Source organism: Blennius ocellaris, assembly GCF_963422515.1.
Source record: "Blennius ocellaris genome assembly, chromosome: 14".
NCBI lineage: Eukaryota > Metazoa > Chordata > Actinopteri > Blenniiformes > Blenniidae > Blennius > Blennius ocellaris.
In genome coordinates, this window is record NC_137663.1 from 11214120 (window position 1) to 11225330 (window position 11211).

The window sequence follows — 11211 nt, forward strand, 5'->3', positions numbered from 1 at the left end:
AAATTATTTTTGAATAGTTTGTATTCAAAGATTTTGTTTTGTATTTTTTAAAAATCTTAACGCCAAAACAGTTTTACTATGTGACAAGAATTTTTCTGATTAATATAATGTAAAAAGTCTTGTGCTACAAATCTCACCAGGTATTTTTAGAACGATATTCATTCTCGCCACTAGGAATCAGTAGTGGCTTTTATAACAGTAAGAAACTGGTTCATGGGAAATGAGGAAGTCAGCCCAGTCAAAGAAGGTGCGATAGCAGACAGGTGAGTCAATGCTGATCATAATCTGCGTTTCTTCTATTACACTTATCTTTAATTTTGGTACCACGTTTCATGTTTACAATATGTCAAATATGAGAAAATAAGGAATGCTGAGATTTAATAGGGGCCTGTCAGCCAGTTGTAAAAGTAACCTTGCCTCATTGAGTTAAGTAGTTAGAAAGATAGAAAGGTACATATAAGCCGCCATGACAGTTGCAGCTGTGTTGATTATTTTGTGTTTAGTAATGTATAACATGGAGTATTGTGTAGGCTGCATATTGTGTGTTTTGTTGTTGATGTATGTAGTACTACACCAGTAACTACAGTTTGGAAAACAAGGAAAGAAACCCAGTCATAGATTGGCAGGACAGCAGATGAGTCAGTCAAATGTCAGTCATAAAGTTACTGATATTTGGATAGACACTGTCATTATTGTGTGTGGGTAACAATGACATAGTCAAAGTAAGTGACATATTTGCCTTTATGCACTTTTTAAAAACATCATATTTGCTTTATTGATGTCACGTCAGCACATTAAACACTCATTGACGAGCTGTGTTCACTTCTTCCCGCTAATCTGTAACCTGATAATAGACTTATAAAAGCAACTTTGGCTTGAATTCTGCTGAGTTTGTTGAATTCCCTGCTGATACCAAGAGAATGACAGTCATCTGCTGCATGAATTGTGTTCAAACGGATGAAGACAGTAAAGCACAGCAACCTGTCAGACACTATGCAGGACTATGAAGACGCCACAGCATTCCTGGGTCATTGGGGACGCTTCCAGCAACAGGTTTTCTTCCTGATTTGTGTCAGCATCTTGACCAATGGACTGGGAGTTTTTTTCATCGTCTTTGCGGCGGACACTCCGGCTCACCACTGCCTGATTCCTGATGTAAACTTGACCGTTGATTGGTACAGAGCCGTCATCCCAATAGAGGTTTGTGATTCTACTGCAGCTGCAGTTTTGGCTCATTGTGATTAGCAGACATAATGTAGGAAAACCAAAACAAGACATCAAATCTGATCTTATACTGCACAAGTTAATTTCATTTTGATGATTGACGTCACATGTTTCACAAGCACTGTTATACATTGGTTATTTATTAGTATAATGACAGAGTTCAATAAAGATTTGTTCAAGCAAGTATTGAGCATTTATCCATTATTTTTCATTACATTAACTTACATACTGTGTAATTTTTATTTAAAGTCAAAAGACTTGAGATTTACTGGTCTCTCTGTGCATTCATGTTATTTATCTATTAATTTATTCATCAATTTATTTATTGTGTTGTGGAAAAAAAGATTGAAATAAAATAACATCATTCTTTCCACTCTCATAGTGCAGGTACTGTGTGAAGGTTTCCTCTGCATTTCAAGCCTCAAAGCTTTATTAACCTATTCACAGTGGTGTATAGTCAGGGGCTGAAAAAAATATAGATTTTTTTTAATAGTTAAAAAGTGATTCTGAAATCTGTGTCTGGAATCAATTTATCCAGAAGACAACTGGTTCTAGTTTGTGGATCTCAAATCTCCTATGTCCTCTAAACGCATCACAACTCCTTTTGTCTGCCAGGGCAAGCAGAGGAAAGCATTTCTAATCTCTGATCGAAGCTGGGTGCTGCTATTGGGTTAAAATGTTGAGTGAGAGTATCATCAGCCAATTAGATTTGATGTGTTATTGGGGCCAGCAGAGTTTCTGGTGCTGGTCTTTGTGTCGTCATTGAAATGAGCTTGACTGATTGGCCCATGGGCAGGTGGTGATGACGCCTGTTATGATCTGCTAATCTGGAGTGATGGCAGCTAATTTAACAGCAAGATTGGATTGAGATTAGTAATCTCTTTTACGTATGTAAAAAAAAGTATGTCCTGGCAGCAGAACATAAAACAAATTCACAGTGTCAAAATAATAATAAAATGTTCTTTAAAAAAAATCAATATCAGAGAAGACAAGCACATGAAAAACATTCAAAAGTACAGTCACAGAGTAGGAGCATATGAAAGCTAAAACTATAAAAGCCAGCAAATAGTTAAAAATAAGTTTGCTAAAACAAGAACAAGGTGAATTTTTTGTTTCCAGGTGCTATAAAAGGGCTAAACTCTCCCAGTGAGACCAAGTCTGTGAGTAAAACATTCCCTGAACAGGGAACTGAACACTTCACCTCCCTGAACACATTTAAAGTCTTTTCATCATTGTGGTAACACAAGGAGGCCTCCACGAATCAAAACTTTAAGAAAATGGTGAAAACTATTACATTTGTATGTTTTGGGGTATTAGAAGTGTGGTGGAGGAATTACTTCTGATAAAGTGTGATTGAATGAAGATGAAATCTAAATGATTTGTAGTTTGTCATGTTGCAAAAATCCACCTTCAAACAAAGATCAATCTGCTCCATATTGTGATGAGTATATATTTGTGTAGATGAATGTCATGTAAGGACACAGTTTTACTCTTGGACGTGTTGCAACCTGGATATTTTAGAGAGATCTATTGGTTACCTTGTATTGAGATACATTGGTTTGTGTTATAAATGTTACATGTGTCTTTAAGAATCAAAGTGTTGCGACAGTGCGACAACCAGTTTTTGTTTTACGGCAGTCGAGTCGAGCATGTGAATTGGATGTAACCTGTGTTGGCTGCGGTGGAGAAAGAAAATCTCAAAAAATATCCAGAACCGGGACAAATAAAGTTGCCTAAAGAAGACGGACGAGTCGTTTTTTCGGGGGTGCAAGAGACGCTCACCACAGGATCAAAGGTTTTCCCTTATATAGTATAAGAATCAGTTATGTAATAAAAAAAATAAAACTGCTACTAAAGACCCTGAAGTTTTTGCTGTTGTGATTCTGAGGTGGTGGATGGGAAACAGGAGCTGAGCAGATGCAGCAGATACAGGCTGGATGTGGTCAGAAATCTCTCTGCTCAGGGTTTCCTTCCTGGCAGGGATGTCAACCTCACTGATCTGGAGCAGGAGAGCTGTGTGGACGGCTGGAGCTACAGCAAGGACATCTACCAGTCCACCCTGGTCTCTGAGGTCTGTGTCTTTGTCCTTCTGTACCTGGAGGCTTTTTTCAATTCAATTTAAATCACTTGGCCAGGATTTGTAGCTCAACATTGCCCAATGACACACACATTGTCTCCTTGTGGTTCATTTGTTAAAGTGTTGAATTGATCATGTGTGGATGTTTCAGTTTGACTTGGTTTGCAGTGAGCAGTGGAAAAAGCCTTTCACATCCACTGTTTTTTACTTGGGCATTTTAACTGGAAGCTTCATTTCAGGAACCATTTCAGACAGGTAAAGTTAAAGCAACTTGTGTGTTTGTATTGCCTTTTATATGTGAACTTAGGAGGTTTATACTTGTCATTCAACTTCTCATCCTAGATTTGGACGAAAGCCTGTCTTCTTCATGACCATGGCAGTTCAAGCCATTTTCACTTTAGCTGGAGTCTTTTCGCCTTCCTGGGTAGTCTTCGTCATCCTCTTTTTCCTCAATGGTTTAGGACAAATTTCCAATTATGTATCTGCTTTTGTGTTAGGTAAATGTGCATATTTTGCATTTTACATGCTACAATTTTTACAATTATTTATTACGATTTTCTAAACTGTTATTGAGGGAATATTTGTCTTTCTTTGTGCAGGCACTGAGATCCTCACTGGAAAAGTGCGGGTCCTCTTCTCATCCATGGCTATAACTCTGGGCTATGCTGTTGGCTACATGTGTATGCCACTCTTCGCTTACTTCTTAAGGAACTGGACATCTCTCATGTTGGTTTTGTCATTGCCTGCCTTTCTGTACCTGCCTTTGTGGTGGTAGGTTGATTCAATGATGACAACTTAAGCTGAACATAATAAGTAGATGAGACAACTTTTTATATTTTAATGAAGAATGTGGTATCAAATTGTCTTTTCATTTCAATTGAATACTGTGAGAGAGGGTATACTTGGATCTTCCATAAGGCCAACAATCACCATGCTCAGTAAATGCCAGTAAATAACCTGATTGTATGCTGGTCCATATTTAACTTACATAATCACTGGTAGCATGTTGTGTTTTGCTGATGTATATGTAACTTGGCAATGATGGATCTAAAAAGAGGGACATTATAGTAACATTTATCTTGCGAATCAATCTGCCCTCTGGCAATCACTTAAAAGATTGAATTTTCCCATAACCACCCCTCACTTGACTCATGTATTCATTTTGACTTGTCAGACACACCAGCCACAATTATTCAATCTATGTTCACCTTTTTGTGCTTGAATGACCGTTCGTACTCTGGGCTCTGTTTGAGGCAGGTTCATCCCAGAGTCTCCTCGCTGGCTGCTCTCTCAGGGGAGAGCAGATGAGGCAGAGGCCATATTGAGAAAGGCTGCCAAGAAGAACAAAGTCGAAGCTCCACAACCTATCTTTGACGGTGTACATGTAAGTTGCCTTCGACTGAAATCATGCAGATCCTGTCAGTAAAAGTGTGTCAAACATGAACATCAGCTTCAGATCACACAGAGCAGACACAACATTAAAAAATCAGCCATTTATTTTGTGAAGGTCCTGTTCATTATAATAAAGCATGGTTAGGTTTATGGCAGTCACAAGGGAAACCCACAGTCACACCTTATGGCAAGTTAGAATCACCATTAAGAATAAAATGAAAGTATTTGAACTGTTGGGGGAAATTGGAGAAAATCACACAGGATCAAGATGTAAACTGTACACAGAAAGCTCACCAAGTATTATCCATACATAAACATAGTAATGATGCATTTGACCTAAAATAATTCTCTCTCTCTCTCTCTCTCTCTCTCTCTCTCTCTCTCTCTCTCTCTCTCTCTCTCTCTCTCTCTCTCTCTCTCTCTCTCTCTCTCTCTCTCTCTCTCTCTCTCTCTCTCTCTCTCTCTCTATATATATATACTGAGATATTTCCTTTTCAGAAAATCCTTTTGTAGATAAAACTCTTGAAAAGTTTCAAATATAGGCCCAGTGCTTTTAATACGTCATATTTAAGTTACCTTTTTACAGCAGTGGTGCTCAATAGTAAGTTGTTTATTCATTTAGAGAAATACACTGAGAAATGTATGATGATGCATGTGCACACATCACATCAGGATGTATTTTTACAATAGTTTGAAAGCACTGAAAAAAATATTTGCTATAATATTGATAATATAATGAACCAGACAGGAAGGTAAGTGGTTGATTGACAAAGAAGTAGTCAGTTTTCCACCATTTACTAATAAGTAAATTGCAATAAGATCAAATAAATAATATTAAAATAGATTAAAAAAACAAAACAATAAAACTCTTAGAGCAGGGGTCTCCAACTCAGATCCAACACAGCTGATTGCAATGGGCGGCTCCTTCTCTGGCTTTGAGTTTGAGACCTCTGCTTTAGAGAGATAAAAGGGGTCCATAGCATAAAAACCAGGATAAGAACATACGATAAGTCTCGCGTCAGGCAAAGAACATAAAAGCAGACCCACAGTCAGTTCTCAGTTCTGTATTTAACACAAATACTTATGTAACAACATTTCTGAGTTTATTCACAAGCAGAGAAGGCAGGAGTGTGCAAATCGGTAATCCAGAGCAAAATCCCCAAGTAAAGCAAAGTCCAAAACTATAAATAAGGATCAAGAGATCAGAAAGACAAAGCTGCGGGGTCAGAAACAAACTGGCACAGACCACAGAGGGAGAAAGGTTGAAATACACAGGAAAGGTGGGGAAACAACAGGTGCTGCACACGAGAACTGACAAGGAGGAAAAGACAATTGGATAATAGGCTAATTGGAAATGTGAGGTGACACGGGCAGACACATGAATTTCACACAGACACAGATTGGGACCTAATACATATTGAGCCAAAAAAATAAATGAATACATAGAATAAACAAGATAAAGTGCAATTTCACTCTTTCTGACTCAGTGGACGATGACAGGAACACAATAGTTTTTTATAAACGCTGTCTTGCACCTTGAGACTAAAAACCTCAGTCCAGAGGAAAGAAGCTGAAATTTACCTTGTAGAGTATGGAAATCATTTTGGGATGGGAATTGATTATGCATGAAGATTTCTTACCTCATGAAAGATAACGTGGCACCATTTATGTAGTGTTTTAGCAGTTTGCCTGTCAATAATGAGTAATAATTATCAGATAGTTATTATTTATTTTATTGAAAATTTAATCTGATCTGTATCAGATACCTTTGGAGCACAAACATTATAGCCAATTCAATTATATCAGTCTCATAAGATATAGTAAACAATTAAATTGGAATTTAAATGAATAAGTAAATTCATTGCAATTACCAAAAGAACAGAGTGAGAGAGAGAGAGAGAGAGAGAGAGAGAGAGAGAGAGAGAGAGAGAGAGAGAGGTGGAGGGAGTGTGTGTGTGTTTGTGCGTGTGATGGAACTACAAAACAAAATAGCGGCTCACAATAAACTACATTCCACTTCTACTTCCTGTGTGTCTCTGTTAAAGACCCATTTCTAAAATGTGTTTGTTTTTTATGTTAAATTTATGTGAATGTGTTTTGCCTAGTAAAATGTCTGGAGTTGTACAATGGTATTCAGTTACGTGTGTGAAGTTGTCTGATGTGATAATTGTATGGTTGTTAATCAACAAGTTAGTAAAGCAAAGGAGCATGCAGATCCTGTGTCTTTGTACGGCAGAGCTAACGTTGGTTTACAGGTTGATACCCCTAATATCATCGATAGAACTCAATCACTAGTAATAGAATTAATAAAACAGTTAAACAGTTCTGTGCAGCATCATATGTTTAACTAATCATCTCATGTAAATGCCCAGTTGTTTGTGACCACTTCCTGGATGTCTATGAAAGAGTTTGGTTGTTGTCCAGGCCTGGGAGCTGATGGCTTCTGTGGCAGTTCGCACTTCTGTGCTAACTCTGGTTGGCTGCGTTCAGCAGGCGGAGAAGGAGAAGCTGAGGCTGGTGCTTCAGGACCAGTGTTTTCAGCATACTGGTTCTTCTTACCCTTTCAAACCCTTTCAGCTCTGCGATGGCTTTTACTGCTTATTGAGGGAAAAGCACCGAGAGGTTCTGTGAGGTGTTGTTTCCCAGGTCTCATCCAGGAAACTTCTTCCCTGGTTGATGAGAGATCAGACGCTGGGTACTGGCCTCTGGTTCCGGAGAAGCTCTGTTTTTTCGAGTTGGGTCAGAAGAGGAGTTGAGGAATTGAGGGCTTTGGTTGTAGGCCTGTGGTGTGAGCAGGATGCTAGCGGCTGGGCTGCAAGCAGCTCTTACCTCCTATGTTGAAGAGCAGGAGCAAAGAAGGGGGAGATGAATCTCCCAAAAGGCTTTTGATAAGATGGGGGATTTTGGAGGGTCCCAGCCAATCTGTGACTGGCTGAGAGCATGGGGGCAGTCGGTGTCCTTGAGCAGGAAGCAGGGAGGATTTTCATGGGGCACAAATAAAGATTGTGTGTCATTATAAATCAAACACCTTTTCTGTGGTTTTGTGGAGTCCAAACAATGAGGTTTTTTCACTGAGGTCTGACTGAACCATGTCATCAAGTAAAAAGATAAAACAGACTGAATGATTGTTTATTCAATGAGGAAAAATGCAAGTTTTCTGAGGCAGTGCAAGTGCAACCGGGAATATTACATCATCTTTCCAGAGAGCGGGTACATGCTGCTTGCATACTTTCATCACCTGGAATACTGGACTGAGTTCATTAGCACAATATTTAGTATGGTGGCAACATTGTCAGGACCCTGGCTTTTGTTATCTGTCCAACACTAAAGATCTATCGCTTGTGTAGCATCCAGCTAATGTGGCATTCCTCAGATTTGCACAAATTACTGAAACAAAAAAAACTTTGAACTCGGGCAATATAATTGCAGGATGATGACGCACCATCGAAAGAACGTTATAACATCTCCACCCTTGTGAGGAATGCAGGCATCCGAAACACAACTCTGATCCTCTGCCTGTTGTGGTGAGTATCCATTCAGACCAGCTGACACAAATGTACATTAAGCTGTAATTGCAGTGGGATGCAAATGAAGGACTAATGACTGCACTCCCAGTAAAACCAGACCTGGTTACCATACCTCTGGATATTTTTCCAGGTTCGTTATGAGTACCGGCTATGCTGGACTGTCCCTCAACACATCCCAACTTCATACTGACCCATACATCAGCTGCTTCATCTCAGCGGCTGTAGAGGTTCCAGCATACATTACCAGCTGGTTGGCTCTGCAATACCTTCCTCGGCGATTGGCTGTAATTTGTATAATGGTGCTTGGAGGAGCGTCTCTTTTTGGAATTCAACTGGTTCCTAGAGGTAAACCAAAAACAACAAGAGCAATCACGGTTTTCAGACATCCACCAAAGCTTTAGGAGAAAAACAACAACAACAAAAAAACATGTTTCGGGTTCACCCCTAAAATTTCTTGGAATCTTTCTAGGCCAAAAATCTTTGCAACTGTTTTGGCGTAATCTGGCGAACAGACATACAGATATAGCGAAGATTTTATGACATCATTGGCGGACTGCTTTTATCACTCGAAGATTTACAAGGTGAACACGGTTAACATGTGTTCATGGCCCCAACGTATACACACAAATTTCTATGGTTTGGAAGAGCCCATATCCTAATGCTGATATTTAATATACCCACAATGTTGATACAAGATTTAAACAACTGGCACACTTGCAGTTTGACATTAAAACACTGTACCAATGAAAAAGACTCTCAGTTTGTTCGTTTTTTTGTTTACCCCGATATAGCAATATGCTTCAAATGCACTTGACCACAACTGATTTTAAGACCAGCAGGTCCATCTGGTGTAGTACAGTAAATGAAAAAGACGAGTATTAAACATAGCACTGTGTTCCTGTGTTTGTGTTCTCTCGCTAGATTTGTCAGATCTGTCTAGTGCTCTGGAAATGGTGGGGAAATTTGGTATCACCACTGGTACGTCCCTGATGTTTGTGTACACCGCTGAGCTTTACCCAACAGCACTCAGGAACACGGCGACTGGGACGTGTACGGCCGTGTCTCGAGTTGGAAGCTGTATTGCACCATTTATACTAGAGCTGAGTGAGTACACTGAACTGAACTGAACTGAAGCATCAATGGCAGTAAGAGGCTCTTCCACTCCATGATTTTTTGAACCGAGTGCAATGACTCAAGCCTTTCTCTCATTTTATTTTTCTCCACTGGCTTGTGCAGCCGTATACTCTAAGTACCTGCCTCAGATTGTACTGGGGACTCTTTGCTTCCTGGCTGTCTTTGCCACGATATTCCTACCAGAGAGTTTTGGCCAGCCTCTTCCTCAGACTATTCAGCAGATGCGGAAGAGAGAAAGGTGAGATGCTTAAGCAGACCTTTGATGTGTTTTATTCATGCAGCATTCATGCATATGGAAACTCTCTTCACTTAATCACAAGAAACAAGTGAAGAACCTTTAAAATCTGCAGAGGAATGATAAACGGCATTTGTCAACCCCTTATAAGCAAACACATAGATGCCATTGAATCTATACATATAGAGATAACAGTCTTTTGTTTCAAACTGAATAAGTTAGTGATGGATAATTATTTTCACTTAGACACTATTTACACGACAGCGGACACAGGGACAATGATAGTCACAGAGGGCTCTGTTGCTTGATTTTGTAATGAAACAACACAGACGTGTGCAGAGAAGAACACGTTATGAACATGAAGAAAATGAAGAGCACCAGACATCCACATGGACTGATGTTGCATCGGATGCTATCAGAATCTCAACTATAAAACGATTGATATGGACAATAAAACTAGAATACTGACCATGACTAAGACCAGCTGATATTAGTGATGATCCTCATGATTAGAACATCTGTGTAAGGAAATAGTTCATCTTCCATTGTTACAGTATTCCTTACTGTAGAACACCAACCCAAATAACATCTTGTTTGTTATGTCTCTCAACAGGATAAAGTGCCCGTGCATGAAGAGAAAAGCAAACTCAAAGTCTGTGGTGATGATTGAAAGTCAGTTGTGATTGTTTGTAACGAGAATAAATTTGAATAAAGTTTGTATTGTGGAAGTCATTAAAGAGGAGACAGACAGAGTTGTTGAGTCGGTTTTCTTTATCTCTGCACACACAATGACAGTCGTCCTAAAGTTTTGGGGTTATTTTGTGTCATTTAAATTTAAAGTTCTTGTTTTGTATTCAAAAAGAAAACCGTAATGGTAAAACAATTCAAATCAGTGACATGACGTATTTCTTTTGGTTACTATACTTGAATATGAAATGTTTACTCACTTCTTTGACTAGTAAATGGATTTCATTTATATAATGCTTTCCGACTGCTTGAGCAGTCCCACAGTGCTTTACATTGTTAGTCTACAGGCCCTGCTTAATGATTAGAAGAGGGTCTTCATGTCTGGGCAGGAGCTGAGGAGTGACCTTGGCAGGGTCCATCCGGATGTGTCCTGGGGAAATAAACAGACCGAGGAATGATGTTGAGGGAACGTGAAACTCACACTTCTCCGCTTTAACAAATAGGTTGTGTTCCAGGAGGCGAGAGAGGACCAGTCTCATATGCTGGATGTGAGTCTCCTGATCTGGGGAAAACACAAGAATATCGTCCAGGTACACAAAAACAAAGCAGTTGGGGAAGTCCCTAAGGACATCATTGATTAAGGCCTGAAAGGTGGCAGGCACGTTACACAGTCCAAAGGGCATAACTAGATACTCATAGTGGCCAGAGGAGGTATTGCAGGCTGTCTTCCATTCATCACCCTCACGAATGCGAACCAAATGGTAAGCATTCCTTAGGTCCAGTTTGGAAAGTTTAGAAATACCTCCAAGAGATCATGGTAGCAGGCCGGGATCTTCTCAAGGTCCGGGGAGGGCGTGACAGAGCTGGTTGCCGGGTAAATAGTGGTGAGCTGGGTGGCGTTCTTAGACGACAGACAGTTATCTTTGCACTGGGGC

General features: G+C 39.6%; 1 protein-coding gene across 1 annotated transcript; it reads left to right on the forward strand.

The window, feature by feature from the left end:
- Positions 1–927: 927 nt before the first annotated feature.
- LOC308139911 (organic cation/carnitine transporter 2-like) lies at positions 928–10286 on the forward strand. The gene is made up of 11 exons (XM_080509508.1): positions 928–1200; positions 3113–3295; positions 3453–3556; positions 3644–3798; positions 3901–4072; positions 4559–4685; positions 8123–8217; positions 8351–8565; positions 9142–9324; positions 9457–9592; positions 10203–10286. The coding sequence occupies exons 1-11, from the start codon at positions 958–960 to the stop codon at positions 10270–10272; spliced, it is 1683 nt and encodes a 560-aa protein (XP_080365634.1). The 5' UTR covers positions 928–957; the 3' UTR covers positions 10273–10286.
- Positions 10287–11211: the final 925 nt, after the last annotated feature.

Coding starts and splice junctions, on each gene's coding strand:
- LOC308139911 (XM_080509508.1), top strand. CDS start 958: ATGAAGACAGTAAAGCACAGCAACCTGTCAGACACTATGCAGGACTAT. Junction 3,296..3,452: donor AGTCCACCCTGGTCTCTGAG/GTCTGTGTCTTT, acceptor TGGATGTTTCAG/TTTGACTTGGTTTGCAGTGA. Junction 8,218..8,350: donor CTGATCCTCTGCCTGTTGTG/GTGAGTATCCAT, acceptor ATATTTTTCCAG/GTTCGTTATGAGTACCGGCT.